Source organism: Cervus canadensis, chromosome 3 (assembly GCF_019320065.1).
Source record: "Cervus canadensis isolate Bull #8, Minnesota chromosome 3, ASM1932006v1, whole genome shotgun sequence".
In the NCBI taxonomy this organism is placed as follows: domain Eukaryota; kingdom Metazoa; phylum Chordata; class Mammalia; order Artiodactyla; family Cervidae; genus Cervus; species Cervus canadensis.
Window position 1 is genome coordinate 73422914 of NC_057388.1, and position 18101 is coordinate 73441014.

The 18101-nt window shown below is 38.8% G+C and overlaps 1 protein-coding gene across 4 annotated transcripts in view; it reads right to left on the minus strand.

Moving 5' to 3' along the window:
- Positions 1-18101, minus strand: part of HECW1 (HECT, C2 and WW domain containing E3 ubiquitin protein ligase 1) — a 443461-nt gene that overhangs the window by 151567 nt on the left and 273793 nt on the right. For all 4 annotated transcript variants that reach the window (XM_043463510.1, XM_043463512.1, XM_043463511.1 and 1 more), the window contains 2 exons: positions 12914-12989; positions 2415-2584 (listed from right to left, as the gene is read on the minus strand). In XM_043463510.1, the coding sequence (XP_043319445.1) occupies positions 2415-2584; positions 12914-12989 (246 nt within the window). The remainder of the gene's footprint in view (positions 1-2414; positions 2585-12913; positions 12990-18101) is intronic.

Below are 18101 nucleotides of genomic sequence, written 5' to 3' on the forward strand. Positions count from 1 at the left end.
TAGGGGCTTTGAAAATACAGCTTTGCAGTACCACAAACCACACTGTTTTAAATCACAGCTCAGCCAGTTACTCTGCTGGTTAACTTGAGAAAGCAAGTGAAACAAGCTCCCTCTGAGCCTTGTGAGGGAGACATGTGGTAGAACTTATTTCGGGATGCAAACCTTTGCCACAGCATGCTCGAAAGACCCGAGTAGGTCAAGAGCAGAGGAAGAGTGAGAGTTTGCTATGTCCTTGCAGAGCAAAATAAATCTCAACTAAAGATTCAGAAATAGTTTCAGAACCTAAAGTGAATCTAGTTGACATTTTTAGCCAAAACATATTCTGATGGTGCTGGATTTTATAAATGCTCTTTGAGACTTATAATACCTTTATGACTAAAGGTCTTAGTACAAGCTGCTCTAAAGTTCTTCAGAAGAAAGAGGCTTTTTTCTTTTCATGTGCTATAAATTTCTGTGGCATCTTGTATTCCCAGGAATGCAGTGAGAAGTCCATAAATAACTGCCAAGAATAGCCAGGAATGTAGGAACAAATAATTTAAGATTCATGACTCCATGCGAGTGGCACTATGAGTGCTTTCTGTCTATTGATAACCAAAGTAGTAAGAAGTTCAAATGCAACTCTATTTCCCTGATGGTCACCTTCTACAAAGCGTGTGCAGTGCTCAGACATGTCCTACTCTTTGCCACCCCATGGATTGTAGCCTACCGGGTTCCTCTATCCATGGAATTTTCCAGGCAAGAATATTGGAATGGGTTGCCATTTCCAACTTCAGGGGGTCTTCCGACCCCAGACTCAAACCCAGGTCTCTTGGGTCTCCTATGTTGGCAGGTGGATTCTTTATCACTGCGCCACTTGGGAAGCCCCTGTAAAGCCTAATTAAGCCTAGGAAGCAGAAAATGAAAAACCTTTGTCCCCAAATATCTACACTTTCTTGTCAAGGATGCTTGAAAGTTCTGCATCAGAGATGATCTACTTTGAAGAATAAAAGAAGAATCTTGTCCAAAGTGAGTGCCTAGGATCCATCAGCACCAATCTGATAAGGCAAATCTGATGCTCAGATTGAGGATAACTGATTTCTCAAAGTTATACAAGTAATAACTGGCCAAGCTGGGATTTGAACCAAGGTCTGTGTCACTGCAAAGCTATACTTTTAACTCCTACATTATATTGTGGCACTTTCATGTCCTAAGCCCCCCCCCTGTTCCTTAAGCCACACAATTTGCAGATTATCCCCTCAAGCTAAAGAAGGGAGCTAGGCAGTCAGTGGGGGTGACAACTTCCTGCTAGTTCTCTCGGACAAGACTTAGTCACTGTGAGGCTGAGCCAGATGAGGCCTTGTTGAGGAACCTCCTCGCTCCTAGCTGGTAGAGGAGACACATGTAGGAGAAGAAAATCACCTTCATCAGATGAAACAAACCATTCAAAGCTCCAGCAAGGTGCCTAGCACCGTGCAAACCAGGAAGATGGTGTGAACGATTTAAAGCTATTTAGTATGCAACCCCAGTGTTATTCTAGGGCTTGTTTTACCTGTCCCAGGAACCTGACAAATGTCAGAATCTTTGGAACTGGTCCAGACAGACACAGTTTAAATTTGTCACTCTCACTTAAGGACCACATGTGTGGGAAGTGTGTGAGAATGCTTGGATCAAATGCATTTCTTCCTACTCCCACACAAAGGCAGAGAGAGGGTGTTCTGGTGCAGGCTCAGAATCAGATGAAGAGGCTATTACAGTTGTCCCCTCAAGTACCCACCAAGACATGGAAACAACTTAAATGCCCATCAACAGAGTAATGAATAAAGAAAATGTGTTACATGCATACAATATAGTATTACTCAGCCATAAAAAAGAATGAAATAATGCCATTTGCAGCAACATGGGTGAATGAGCTTATCTACAAAACATAAACAGAGTCATAGACGTATAAAACAAATTTATGGTTACCAGGGGGTAAGGGCAGAGGAATAACCTGGGAGATTGGGATATACACACTACTGTATGTAAAACAGATAACTAATAAGGACTTACTGTTTACCACAGGGAACTCTACTCAATACTCTAATGGCCTGTATGGAAAAAGAATCTAAAAAAGAGTGGATATATGTATAACTGATTCACTTTGCTATATTCTTGCTATATACTTGATTCACTTTGCTATAACACAACAATGTAAATCAACTATACTCCAATAAAAATTAAAATAAAATAAATATAAAAAAACCACACTTCACCCACTTAAAAAAATCCCTGGGAGTTATAACCCAAAGAGAACATGGCCCCCTTCTAGGACCAAGAGAACCATGAACTTAGCAGAAGAGTTTGGGGCTCCAAGAAGGGAGGGAGTAGCACATGAGCTTATGGTCAGTCACTTCGCTTTTTCACTTAAGCCCTTTCTTCAGGGTCTGGGAACTCACCTCGGCCTGCCAGATGGGGTTCACAGTGTTGCCAATGATTTTGGATCGTCTCTCCTGTCCGTGGTGGGGGAGGGCAGGAAAGATGCTGTGCTTCCCAGGCTGAATAGAAATCTTCAGGTAAGGGTCTGGGTTGAAAAACATCCCTTTCTTCAACCCCATGGCCTGGAAATCTATAAAATAGAGGATAGTTTAATTTTATGTGTTTTAGCAAGGTTAAAGATTATCTGTCTGTGAAATTCTCCAGGCAAGAATACTGGAGTGGGTAGCCATTCCCTTCTCCAGGAGATCTTCCTGACTCAGGGATCGAACCCAGGTCTCCCGCATTGCAGGCAGATTCTTTCCTGTCTGAGCCACCAGGGAAGGCCCAAAAGATTATAGTAGGCTTTATACAAGGAGAAGAGTCCATCTGAAACAAGGAAAAGATTTTCAATCTTGAACCACCATTTTTCACCTCATACAAAATATGGACTGATGTGTCTCCAGAATCCATTACATGGAACATTTACTGACGTATATTAAATTGGTTTGGTAAGAACTGCCTGTAACATATCAATACTGGCATTGTGGTCACTATGCTTTTCAAGAGAGGACTGTTGACCCTTTCTGGTTTGGACTTCTGGTGCTCCTCAGGCAGGCTGGGATGAGGTTGAGGGTTACCTCAGGAGACCTGGGTGCACAATGAGGAAGGAAATCCATCTTCGAAAATTCAGTGGGTCTAGGTGAAAATTCTTCTTCAAGGTGGAGACAGAAAAACAAGGGCTCTAGTCTCACAATAAATAGGATCTTCACTGAGTAAGGAAAGAGAGAATTAGGAGAAAAAAGAGAAAGATGAAGATTAAAAGAGTGAAGAGCAGGGGCACTGGAGGAAAGAAAAAAATCATGGCCTCCATGGAGCTAATGTACCTCAGTGAGGAGAGTTCTGAGGAGAGACCATGCTGTCAGGAGGAAAGGCTTTGAAAACTGAGCTGTTCCATGTAATTAAAAGTATCTGATCATGTATAATGTCATGCTATGTGTATGGGGGAGAGAGAGGTGATAGCAGTTTATGGCTGTTCTGCGACAATCTGAAATCATCTTATATTTATTGGAAATAAATTTATAATACCAAAAATATAGTTTAAAATTTTGTATTATTAAAGTATTTTCCAAAAAATTGTTTCTACTTATACATAAGTAAAAGAAACAGTTAAAAATACATTGTATTGATTCTTAAGTATGGTATAAGTTGTGAGGTGTTTGGAGGAATTTGTCACTGATGGAAAAAAGTACAGAAGTTCAGCTCAGTCATGTTTAACTCTTTGCAACCCCATGGACTGCAGCACTCCAGGATTCCCTGTCCATCACTAGCTCCCAGAGTTTGCGCAAAGTCATGTCCATCAAGTCAGTGATGCCATCCAACCATATAAGTGAAAGAAAAAGGTAAAAATACATTGGATTGATTCTCAAGTATGGTATAAGTTGTGAGGTGTTTGGAGGAATTTGTCACTGATGGAAAAAAGTACAGAAGCTTTCATGTGAATTTAGTTAAACTATACTTTGAATTGATTCAAGGCAATCTCTGTAACAAAACTGTTCTTCCACTCTTGCATTATAATATACTGCTGTAAGGTGGAATAAAGCTTAGAAAATACAAACATCACAGAAGCTTGCAAAACTCAGGTATCACCCATAGAAATGTGTGACAGCCTGAGTCTTCTCTGCTTAGAAAGGTCTGTTTGTAGGGCTGATCTTTCGCTAGCGTCAGGGGGGTTCTCACATCTCAGAACTGATAAGAATTCATCTCATCTCTGTGCCCCAAGTGTTTGTGCAAACTACCTTGTTTACACTGAACACCTGCTTTCCTCTGGGAGTCTGGAATTTTGGTAGGTCCTAGGAGGAATCTGGCCACATGAGCAGCCCCCAGTGAAAACCGTGGGCTCTGAATCTTTATTGAGCTTCCTTGTTTCCCTGGTGGCTCAGAAGGTAAAGAATCTGCCTGTAGTGTGGGAGACCTGGTTTTGATCCCTGGATCAGGACAATCCCCTGGAGAAGGGTATGGCAACCCACTCCAGTATTGTTGCCTGGAGAATTCCATAGACAGAGGAGCCTGGTGGGCTACAGTCAATGGGGTCGCAAAGAGTCAGACTAAAATGACTAATAAGTCAGACTGAGTGACTAAAATTTTTTGATATATAATAATTCATATTTTTATCATAACTTGTTCCTGGGGAAAATAAACCCAAGCTGTATGACTCCAGTGGGAGAGGACTCATGGAAATTTGCATGATTTCATTTCAGATTTCATCCCAGGTACCTTTTTCCTTTGCAATTTGCTTTTTCTCTTTTTAATGTTTTATAGTCATGAGTATGACAATACTCATGAGTTGTCCTAGTGAATCATCATTTCTGGGGGGTGGTGTTGGGGACAATGGCCGAGAATGTGATAGACATATAGATTTATTCACCATAAAATAATATGACTATCATCGCCTTCATCACCTCCACCACTATTGCCGGCCATTTATTGATTAGTTACTAAATTCTGGGGACCATTCTATGCCCTTCAAATACATAATCTGATTTAATCCTAACCACAAACTCTACAAACTAGTTATTGTATCTCTAGTTTGAGGAAGAAAATATAGAGGCTTCTGAGTTAAGTAACTTGACCAGGTTTTTACAGTTGGTCAATGTCAGAAATGAAATTTGAACCTGCCTCTTTGATTCCAGAGTCTGTGTGATACTACCTTTTTATAAAAATTTCAACTTTGGCATGGGTCAAATTCTTATGTATAAATGGGTCTTTTGAAAAAATTCTCTTCCATCAAACAACTTGTCTAAATCTGCATAATATATCTTTACCACATTTTTGATACCTGATAAGTCTAGTCATGCTTCATTGTTCTTGTTTTTTGTCCAAAAGAAAACATCTTTCTTTACCACTCATACATTTATTCTTCCAGATTAATCTTATTAATTTTTTAAAAAGCTGCCTCCAAAGAATTGGGATTTTGATCAGAATTGTATTAAATTTATAGATTAATTTTGGGAGAAATGGGAACTTTATACTCAGGAGTATGTTTCTTCATATTTTCATGCCTCATTTCATGTCCTCCAGTGAGCTTTTATAGTTTAAGTTCAATTTGTATACTTATTAAAATATGTGTTTCACAGAGTAAAATGTTTGAAAATTGCTGTATTAAAGAGTTAATTAGGAGTTTAAAGAGTGCTTGGCTGGGAGTCAGTATATTCAGATTTTAGTTCTGAAACACTCACTGCTGAACTTTATAACTTTAGAAAATGGATGTAATATTTTCAGGTCTCAATTTCTCCAACTCTGAGATTTTTGGAATGGATGTGTATAATAACACACAGAGTTTTATGATTTTCCAAAAGCAAATGGTACATTAATGGGAGAATATTTAATTTTCCTCCATTTTTCCTGTATTAGTTTTTTGTTCTGATGATAAACATGATACACACTTATTATAACATTTTACATACAGAAGGAAAAGAAACAACTTAAAAATTATTTCAAATTGTACTGCCTAGTGGCAGCCATTGCTAGATTTTTTTCTTTATTGTCTTTCATTAATTTGCATAGTTGAGACCATACTGTATATACAAACATTTGTCCTAAATTTTTTTTTTGCCTGGATTATATAATAAAATGTCTAGTCCCATGTCTTTTAGAACATTTTGTATACATAATTCTTAAGAGTATATGGTATTAATATTATTTGACTCTGTGGTAATTTTGAATGTTTAAATTGTCTCTAATACTTGTGGGGGAAAAACCCTTCATTTGCATTTGTAATTTGTTGAGGTTGCAGGGTTAATTCTTTGAAAATTAAAGGGATAATAGTTACATAGGAAATTTATTACCACCAAGAAGTGGTAAAAACTGAATGTATGAACAGATTTGAAAAGTAAAACATTTGCATCAACAATCTTGCTTTGCCAGGTCTACTGTATTCTTGAAATTTTCCATGATCTATGTTTCTGCTTATTTCTCATTTTATATCCTAAAATGAAAAGCAGTCCAATTATACGCAGTATCTCCAGTTCTTGAGGTTTGTTTTTTTCTTATCTCTCTGTATACTGCAGTGGATATTCACATATTACTCTCAGATAAGATGCAAGGGTGAAGTTCTTTGAGCCCTTGCAAACCTGAGGATGTGTTTCTCTTGCCTTCTCACATAAACGACAATCTGGTAGGCACAGCAATCTTCAGCTAAAGCATGCTACCCTTAAAGCTCTGTAGCCTTTGCTTCATGATTTTAGAGTTCTGTATTATAAGATGTCTGAAATTAACATGAGGTTTATTCTTTGTATCATGCTTTTTCCACTCAGATGGCTGCTCTGTTTGCATTTGAAAATTTCATTAAAAAAAAAAGGCATTTGTCTAGACGTTGCTCTCTGCACATACTTTTTTTTAGTACATGATAATCAAATTTAAAGATGCAAAATTATATCCAGCTCAAGAAATCTTTCTGCTATTATTATTTGTTCGGATCTCTTCATCAGAAACATCCGTTATCTATGTATAGCTCTGTATTTGTCATCCATCTTTTTACTTCCTTATCTTTTTAAAGTCTGGCCCTTCTATGTTTCCGATGAGAGAATCTCAAGTCGGTCTACCATATCATTGATTCTAATGATGTAGTGGTGAGTATGCTCTTCACTGCTTTCTAAAATCTCTCAAAGCTCACTTTGAATTCTATGACTGTACCTTTCAGAATTTATTTTAAATCTCTCCTTGACTATAATAGACAGAAAAATGGTCTCACAGAGATGACCATGACCTAATCCCTGGAACCTGTGAATATGTCACCTTACACAGTAGAAGGGACTTTGCAGACAGGCTGAAGAATCTTTATTGAGATGGAGAGATCCAGTGTAATTATAAGAGTCCTTATAAAGTGGAGGAAGGAGGAGTAAAATGAGGAGAAAGTGATGTGACAGCAGAACCAGAGACTGGAGTAATACAGCCGTGAGCCAAAACATGCATAACAGACTTCAGAATCTGAAAGAGATGAGCATATTCTTCCTAGGAGATCCCAGAAGGGAACCAGCCCTGCCTGTTGATACCTTGATTTTCGTCCCTTAAGATTCATTTTGGATTTCTGATCTCCAGAACTGTATGAATATGTGTGTGTTGTTTCAAGCCACTAACTTTATGGTAATTTGTTACAGCAGCAATAGGAAACAAATTACACTTGACTTTTTTTTAGCTTAGAACCTCAGAGACCTCCCTTATCATTTTTCTTCATCCTAGACTTTTTACTTGATAGATTCTGCACTTTCCTGTGTTTTATGGAGTGTACAAGCAGATAAGTAATATATCCTTTACTTATCCTCAGTAGATATTTGTGACAAAATATTTCCTTTATCCTCTTGAGTGTTATGTCCTTCAACTTTTTTTTTTTAAGGTAGAATCCATTATCCACACATTGTTTAAGTCCATGAGTAAGTTGTGTGTAGCCCTGGTATTGTCCATCTTTAGTTAGTTTGGTTGTACAATGGGCTGCTATTAGAATCCTCATCCCTACTTTTATACCTGGAGATGACTAGCATCTAGTTAACGTCTTTGATAATTTGTAGGTTTTGCTTAGTTATAGATTTGATGACCCTTTTAACTTTCTTTGAGGCATGGAATTTATCATGATAGCAGTATTCCCTTTTCCTTGACAGTGAGTTAAACACATACATACATATTCAATTACAAAGTATTATATCTCCACTACCATTCCAGGCTTGCTTCTTTAGTTGCTCATTTTACACCTCCAGTCACATTTCATTGCTGGCAATTTTTGCCTTGAGATAACTGTAAGAAAAATGATATATTGGGGACCATAGGAAATGAACCAATCCTGATCCTTAGAAAGTAGCTTTTTGAATCAAACTGGTAATGGTAGTAGAGTGGTTTCATTTCCTCTGGTCAGTCTATGAGTCCATGTCTGCATGGCAGAGCCAAAATGGGAACCAATGAATGGAGATTTTGTCTTTTTCCACAGTCCCATGCTGTCTATCCTGAATGGCACCCCTTGTAGACTTCAGGATTTTAGTGAGTTCTGGCTAGTGAAAATTCTTTATTTCTTACAGACAGTAGTTTTCCTGGTTTCTACTGTTTCTGAAGGCTTATATAAATAATTGCTAGTTATCAAGCATTTCAATGGGAACATAAGAATAACAAATCAGGAGTTGTTAGTTTTCTGTCCTAGTAATACAAATTATTGAGTTTTTTCTTTTTTTAAAAAAAAACAACAACTGACAGACACATTCTGTTGATGACAGTGGGCTTTTTTAAGACTTATTTCTTTTAGAGTAGTTGTAGATTAATAGAAAAATCAAAAGGAAATACATAGAGTTTCCCATATACTGCCTGTTCCACACATGCATAGCCTCCGACCCCCATTCGCAACATCTCCTACTAGAGCGGTGCATTGGTTACAATTGATGAGCCTAGATTGACACACCATCATCACAGTTGAGAGACACTTTACCTTTCTCCCCCAAATCCATTATTTTCATTAGGATTCTCTCTTGGCATTATACATTCAATGGGCATTGACAAATGCATTATCACATGTATCCATCATTACTCTCTTAGAGTATTTTCACTGCCCTAAAAATCCTGTGCCCCACCTGTTCATCTCTCCTCCCCTCATCTCCTAGAATCACTGATGTGTCTATCATCTTCACAGTTTTACCTTTTCTAGAATGTGACATAGTTGGATTTACATAGTATGAAGCCTTTCCAGATTGGCTTTTTTCAATGAGTAATATGCATTCAAGATTCCTCATGTCTTTTCATGGCTTGATAGCTCATTTCTTTTTAGCACTGAATAATATTCCATTATCTGAATGTACTACAGTTTATTTATCCATTCATCTACTGAAAGACCTTGATTGCTTCCAAGTTTTGGCAATCATAAATAAAGCTGCCATAGACATCTGTGTTAGGTTTTTGCATGGAACTTATTCCATTTGGGTAATTCCCAAGCAATGTGATCATGGGATCATGTAGTAAGAGTATGTTTAGTTTTGAAAGAAACTACCAAAATGCATTTAAGAGTGTCTGTACTATTTGCATTCTTACCAGCAATAAATGTGAGTTCCTTTTGCTCCACATCTTTGCCAGTATTTAGTGTTCTCAGTGTTCTGGATTTTGGTCATTCCAATAGGTACATAGTAGTATCTCATTTTAATTTGCATTTCCCTAATGACATCTGCTGGATCATTGAAAAAGCAAGAGAGTTCCAGAAAAACATCTATTTCCGCTTTATTGACTATGCCAAAGCCTTTGACTGTGTGGGTCACAATAAACTGTAGAAAATTCTGAAAGAGATGGGAATACCAGACTATCTGACCTGCCTCTTGAGAAATCAGTATGCAGGTCAGGAAGCAACAGTTAGAACTGGACATGGAACAACAGACTGGTTCCAAATAGGAAAAGGAGGATGTCAAGGCTGTATACTGTCACCCTGCTTATTTAACTTATATGCAGAGTACATCATGAGAAACGCTGGGCTGGGGGAAGCACAAGCTGGAATCAAGATTGTCGGGAGAAATATCAATAACCTCAGATATGCAGATGACACCACCGTTATGGCAGATAGTGAAGAAGAAATAAAGAACCTCTTGATGAAAGTGAAGGAGGAGAGTGAGAAAGTTGGCTAAAAGCTCAACATTCAGAAAACTAAGATCATGGCATCCGGTCCCATCACTTCATGGCAAATAGATGGGGAAACAGTGGAAAGAGTGGCTGACTTTATTTTTTGGGGCTCCAAAATCACTGCAGATGGTGATTGCAGCCATGAAATTAAAAATGCTTACTCCTTGCAAGGAAAGTTATGACCAACCTAGGTAGCATATTAAAAAGCAGAGACATTACTTTGTCGACAAAGGTCTGTCTAGACAAGGCTATGGTTTTTCCAGTAGTCATGTATGGATGTGAGAGTTGGACTATAAAGAAAGCTGAGTGCCAAAGAATTGATGCTTTTGAACTGTGGTGTTGGAGAAGACTCTTGAGAGTCCCTTGGACAGCAAGGAGGTCCAACCAGTCCATACTAAAGGAGATCAGTCCTGGGTGTTCATTGGAAGGACTGATGCTGAAGCTGAAACTCCAATACTGTGGCCACCTGATGCAAAGAGCTGACTCATTTGAAAAGACCCTGATGCTGGGAAAGACTGAGGCAGGAGAAGGGGACGACAGAGGATGAGATGGTTGGATGGCATCACCGACTCAATGGACATGGGTTTGGGTGGACGCCGGGAGTTGGTGATGGACAGGGAGGCCTGGCGTGCTGCAGTTCGTGGACTCACAAAGAGTTGGACACGACTGAGTGACTGAACTGAACTGAGTGACATACGATGTGGAGCACCTTTTCATATGAATATTTGCCATCAGTGTAGCTTCTTTGGTGAGATATCTGATAAGACCAGAAGATCTCTGGCCCATTTTTCAATTGGGTTGTTTTCATATTGTTGAGTTTTAAGAGTTCTTCGTATATTTTGAATTAACTGTATTTTATCAGATGTGTCTTTCAAATATTTTCTCTGAGTCTGTGGCTTGTCTTCTCATTTCCTTGACATTGTCTTGTGCAGAGAAGTTTTTAACTTTAATGAAGTCCATCTTAACGATTTTTCCTTTCATACATTATGCCTTTGGTGTTGTATCTAAAAAAGCATTACCCTACTGAAGCTCATTTAGGCTTTCTCCTATGTTATCTCCTAGGAGTTTTATAGTTTTGTGGTTTACACTTAGGTCTACGATCCATTTTCAGTTAATTTTTTAAAGGGCATAAAGGTCTGTGTCTAGATTCTTTTTTTTTTTTTGCATGTGGATGTCCAGCTGTTCCAGTACCACTTGTGGAAGGGACTATTTTGCTCAACTGTATTGCCTTTGCTCATCTTTCAAAGATCAGCTGACTATATGGGGGACTATTTCTGGGTACTCTAGTCTATTCCACTTATCTATTTTTCTGTTTTTTTTTTCCACAAGTACCACACTGTCTTGATTACTGCAGCTTTTTTTTCATTTATTTTTATTAGTTGGAGGCTAATTACTTTACAATATTGTAGTGGTTTTTGTCATACATTGACATGAACCAGCCATGGATTTACATGTATTCCCCATCCCAATCCCCCTCCCAATTACTGCAGTTTTATCGTTAGTCTTGAAGTTGGGAAGCATTGATCCTCCAGTTTTGATATTCCCCTTTGACATTGTGTTGGCTCTTCTGGGTCTTTTGCCTTTCCTTATAAATTTTAGAAATCAATTTGTCAGTTTTCACAAAATGACTTGATGGAGTTTTGGTTGGGATTGCACTGATTCTACAGATCAGTTTGGGAAGAACTGACATCCTTACACTATTAAGTCTTCCTATCCATGAACATGGAATATATCTCCATTTGTTTAGCTCTTTGATTTAATTCATTAGAGTTTTGCAGTTTTCCTTATATATAGCTTATACATGTTTTGTTAGATTTATACCTAAGTACTTCATTTGGAGAGGTGCTAAATATAAATAGATTTGTGCTTTTAATTTAAATTCCATTTGTTCATTGTGGTAGATAGGAAAGTGACTGACTTTTTGTACATTAACCTTGTTATTATCACTTATCAGTGGATCTTTAGACACATGTTTGCTTCACTGGGGGCTCACTTAGACATGAAAAGCCCTAGTTGACTGTTCATCTTCCAAGGACACTCATGAACAATCATTCATTTCTTTGATCTCAGATCTCTGACATTAATGGCCTACAAACCATTTGTTGGTTTGACAATGAGCTAAAGCAATAGTTTTCAAACTGGGCTTGATAGAGTTCTAAAGCTTCATGCCATTGTGTCTTTGCAAAGACCACTGTGAGTAAAATTGAGGGAACGGGGCCCTGAACTTTCTATATCATTTTTGCTAGAGCAACTGTTTTTCTTTATATTTTTAATTTTGAAATTACTTTAGATTTAAAGAAGATTTAGCCAATTTCCCTACTAATATGTTCCAGAACTATGGTACATGATGAAAACTAAAAAAAATTAAATGACTCTTAACTATTAACTAGATATGATTAACAATAGATATGACTTTATTTGGAAATCTCTGCTCTTTCCACAGATGCATTGTTTTGAGCAGTTCAGTTTCTGTTTTGCCAACTGGATTTCATGTGAGATTTTATTTAGATAAAGGCCTGCTAGCTGCTTCTTGTCTCAGATTTTCCCTACCTCCACCTTATAAGTTCTCAGTTACTGCTATTTAGCAATGGAGGACAATGAGAAGAAGTAGCTTCTCATCATTTCATCATAAGGAATGCACCTATTCCTTATTGAACTCTCCAGAATATTTATGAGGTCAAGGAGAATTTTAAAATATATTTTAAAATTTTGTTTTACAGATGGAGAAATTGAGGCAAAAGGGTGAGTAACTTGTAGGTAAGAGTCAAACTGAAAACGTCTCCTGGTTGCTGACTGACATTCTTATTTTCTCCGCAAAGGCCTTCAGATGAGCAAAACATACCTGAGAGAGAAAAGCTGATCAGCCTCCGACTTCCTTGCCCTTGCACGGTCTCATCAGAACCAATGCTTTTAAAAATCTGTAAGAAGGAAAATGGGAGACAAGCAAAAGAAGCATTGAAATAGATACACTCCAATACAAGCATGCTTAATCAGTCATTTCTGTAACTACAGAATACAAACACAGAAGTACAATGATTTCATTAGGCTACTATCGATTAGCATAAGCTTTTAGCAACCTAATGTCTTTTCCAGTAATAGAATGGGAAATGCTAGTGAGGATGAAGGGGTACTTCTCAGAGAAATGGAAATCAGCAAACAGAATTAGTGTAATATCAGAGGTCCTTTATAACCACCTATGTAAACAATTCCTTTTCATATTTAAATTTGCAAAAAGGTATTTATTAAAGCAGACCCTAAGGCAGTAAAGTTGAGAGGTCAATAGATGTTTACTGTTGTAATTACAAAGTGTTTCTATTAGCAAAGTATAGTTAAAACTGCCCTATCTCCATTTCTTTTGATCTGTACTACTATCTAGAGATTCCCAGGAAATTTTGTTTATTAGGGAGGAGCATGAGCATGACCTTAAGAAGCTACTCTGAGGTCTCTTTATTTAACTGCTTTCCTGGGAAGTTTCAGAACACAGCTGTTACATGGGTATATCTTTATCTAGTGAGAGTGAAAGTCACTCAGTTGTGTCCGACTCTTTGCGACCCCATGGACTATACAGTCCATGGAATTCTCCAGGCCAGAATACCGGAGTGGGTAGCCTTTCCCTTCTCCAGGGGATCTTCCCAACCCAGGGATCGAACCCAGGTCTCCCGCATTGCAGGCAGATTCTTTACCATCTGAGCCACAAGCGAAGTCCATCTTCATCTAGTAGGTATTTGCAAATCAGGTTGCTAAAATGTTTTATTTTCCATCATTGCTCAACATTGATCTGTTAATGGATTAATCAAAGCAGCTAGAGTTCTTGTTTCCATTCTCTTCTAGGCAAGTTTTACCCTGAAATGATTCTGAGTATATATTCAAAGGCAGAGTTACCTTTGCATATGTTACATATTTGGAGAAAATAATACAAAAAAAATCTGAATATAAAGCAAATCTCTACCAGGTCCACTTTTTAGTAGATAAGCTATACCAAAGAAGGGAAAAACAGAAAACTCAGTGACCTTTCACTCAAAGTCTCTTTGTTTCTAGGTTGTGTGAGCTTAATCTCTCTCTGCCTGTCAATATTCTTGGTGCTGAAAGAGCTGTGATTGGATGTGACCGTCAATTTGCTTTATTTGAGACTAAGAGTAATGACTGGGCATCACTAAGGCTCATAATTTCGGCCCAAGGAGAGTCCAAAATGATTATTAGAACACTTCTTTGTTAAGCAGGTGCCCCTGGTGGACTTCTATGATGGGCTGCAGCTCATGTGCCAATCTTCTCAGTATGTCTGCTGTTAGGTCCACATACAAGATGCATCTCAGGGATGCGGGGCTGCCCAGCAGATGGAGCCAACGTGGGTGACATACGGAATGGGGTGAGTTGGAATACTGCTTGGTCTGAGGTATCAGCCCTCTTCACACTGGACGTCTTTCTCTTCACCTGGCTGACCCACAGCCGCAGAGGTCAGCAAACACAGCAGACTGCAACCTCAGGCTGGACCACTCTTCTAGCTCTCAAAGTAGCCAGTATGCATGGGTCTAATCAGGATTCAAAATTTCTTCATGTTGAAGACTTTTCTTCATTTTCAAGCCTACACCTGGGCAAGGGCCATGGGCGAAGTGGGCAGGCTGGCCATATCCCCCTCTGGTGCTGTACTTGCCTAGGTGGGACAGTTACAACTGACTGTTCCTAATTCTAGTTTAAAGATGTCAACATCTAACTTGTTTCATCTCAGAATATAAATTCCTTGAGAGCACAACAGAAACTCTACTTTTAATAGAGCCTTGTAGATACAAGTCTACAGTGTATGCATTCCAATTTATATTTTTTACAAGATGTAGGATTAAACTGCATATGTCTTCCTAGGTTAAATGAGCTTAAACATGCAATGATAACAAAGAATAGTATTTGTTATTTCTTACTTACAGCATACATATTTTGATCCTCATATTTACAGATTTTTCTGTTGGGTATTCAGGGTATTTACAAAAAGGTTCTTCATGTATATTGCATTGAAACAGGTATGCAGACAAAAAGATAAGGTATATTTTTCAGAAGCTACCAAGCTCAGAAGGGAGATACACATTTTAAATTCCACAAAATTCTCCCTAACTCTTGGCTTTTTGTTAACATTATTTATCAAGTCATCTCAGTGCCAGACTGATGATACAAGAGGGAGGCAGTAGTAGATGTGATAAACATTTTCCAGGAAGTAACGGTGTTTGGGAAAGTTGTACGTTCCAACTTTTTGTTCAAGATGAGCTCCAGAGGCTTGTCTGAAGTTAAGAAATCTATTGTACTCACAAAGAGACACTCTACCATTTACTGACTATGAAAATGGTATGGAAACCCAGCCAAAACAGTCTCACCCTACAACAACCTGAGACAGAGGGAGCACATCAGGGAATTGCTTATCTTCTCTGGTCTGCACATACCCTTGGCTTTTCAGTCTGTCTGATCCCCATCTGTTATTCCACCCACCAGGCACATGGTTGTGATGCCACCTCTCAGACACAGTGCACGGTATCAGGGTTTATTTTGTACAGAAATTATCTCTGTACCTCCCAGCAGAAAATGCACGCTCAGCAGGGCTGCTAGTACACACAGTGGCCAGGCACTGAGACTTGGGAGGAGGGACCCTGGAGAGGACTCAGTCTAGGGGCACAGAGACAGCCTGGAGCATGGTCCAGGATGCCACACTGGATACATGATATAGTTTGCTTGATACATGATGGGAGTCCAGCGTTTTCAGCATGGCGCCGGGTGGGGCCAGGTGGGGCCCAGGTCAACAGATTCAGACCCACTGTCATCATGTGTCACAGCAAACTGCGACTCCAGCTTTATGGGAGGACTGATGATGGACTCAGTGTTCCTGGTGGGCTGCCCCTGGGGAGGAGTATGCAGTAGTTCCTTTCCTGACAGGAACACTCCTCACGTGGCAGCTTGGAGCCATATCTGGAGTGAACAAGGCTGGGGAGAGCCCTACCAAAGAGGCAGAGGCGGTCCCAGGAAGCAGCAGAACCACCTTGATTCCTGCAGTCACAGTGCTCTGGCCTCCACCACCAGTCTAGCACTAGGGTCTGTGATGAACACAACAGAAAAAGGTATATGACCTTGGGTTACTTATGGGCAAAACTGTGGACGCCTGCACAGCCAGAGCATAGGTTCACTGTGACCACAGAGCCGTGTGGGTTCAGTGTTCAGCCCCTTGGGGAATGAGGACACAAAAGAAATGGAACCTTGTGAAACCCAACCCATAGGGCTTCCACCCCAACAGCTGGGGAGAGGACTTTGCCCCATGACAAGGCTGTGACAGCCATGGAGCAAAGAGGAGGCCCTGCCCAACATCCAGTGCAGGCTCTGGGCACCAGACCAATCACACCTACTACAACAGCCAGCAAACTGAGAAGATAGCCTTTGCACCAAAAATACTGGACTCGCACAATCTACATAAGGATGCTCCCACATAAAAAGAGCCCTTCAAGACCACAATAGATAACTTTCTCCTAAATTCACAGAGACAGAAAAATTTTAAAACTCCCAATTAAAAGAATAAGAAAAATTCCCTGAAAGAACAAAAAAATGAAATACCTCTTCAGGCTACCAGACCCCAAGTTCAAAAAGGAAGTAATAAAAATGCTGAAAGTGAAAGAAAGTGAAGTCGCTCAGTCGTGTCCGACTCTTTGCGACCCCATGGACCGCAGCCTACCAGGCTCCTCCATCCGTGGGATTTTCCAGGCAAGAGTACTGGAGTGGGGTGCCATTTCCTTCTCCAGGGGACCTTCCCAACCCAGGGATCAAACCTGGGTCTCCTGCATTGTAGGCAGACGCTTTTACTGTCTGAGCCACCAGGGAAGTCCCTAAAATGCTGAAGGAATGAATAAATATTATTATTGGCAGATCACTGTAACCATGAACCAGAAACTGTAAAGAGGAAACAATCAACATTAGATAACTCAACTGCCAAGATAAAAACTGATCTAAAAGCAATGAGTAGTTCACTAAATAATGCAGAATAATGAACAGGAAGACAGAATAATGGACATCACCCAATCAGAAGAGCAGACAGAAAGACAAACCAAAAAACAAAAGCGACAAGCAAGATCTATGTGATAATATGAAGTGTGCAAACCTACACATAATAGGGTTTCCAGAAGGAGAAGAAAGAGAGAAGGGAATAGAAAATGTATCTGAGGAAATTATGGCTGAAAACTTCCCAAATCTAAAGAAGGAAACAGATACCCAGGTACAGGAACCTAAAAAACCCACACAAAGTCATATCATAATTAAAAAGACAAAAGTTAAATATGAAGAGAGGAATCTAAGGACACCAAGAAGAAAAACAAAGAATATCATACTTAGTGAAGTAAGTCAGGCAGAGAATGACAAATATTATATGATATCATTTATATGTGAAAAATAAAAAACACAAAGTTATATATATTCAAAACAGAAACAGACTCACAGACACAGAAAATTTATGGTTAAAAAAGGATAAAGAGAGGGAGGAAAGGAATGAATTAGGAGTAAAGATTAACAGATAGAAATTATTATACATAAAATACATAAGCAACAAGGATTTATTATTTAGGTCAGAGAACTACATTCAATATCTTATAATAACCTACAATGGAAAATAATCTGAAAAAATAACTGAGTCACTTTGCTGTATACCTGAAACTTACATAATATTGTAAATTAAATATACTTCAGTAAAAGAAATTAGTTTATATCTACATGGATGAACATTGTTCATTACTAGAGTGATAGAATTTATCCATTTTTTTTCCTTGTTACATAAGTGTTTGAGAGAACTGTTTATACAGTAGGTGCAATTATAGTAACATCTTTTATTTACTTTAATCCTTTACAAGCTACATATAAGACAAAAACATAGTAATCAATCAATACAAATTAATTAAAATTGCCTCTCCATGCACAACTTCTTTAAATCTTCTTTTAGCGTTAATGAAAGCCAAGAATTGGAACTGCTGCTGCTGCTGCTGCTGCTAAGTCGCTTCAGTCGTGTCCGACTCTGT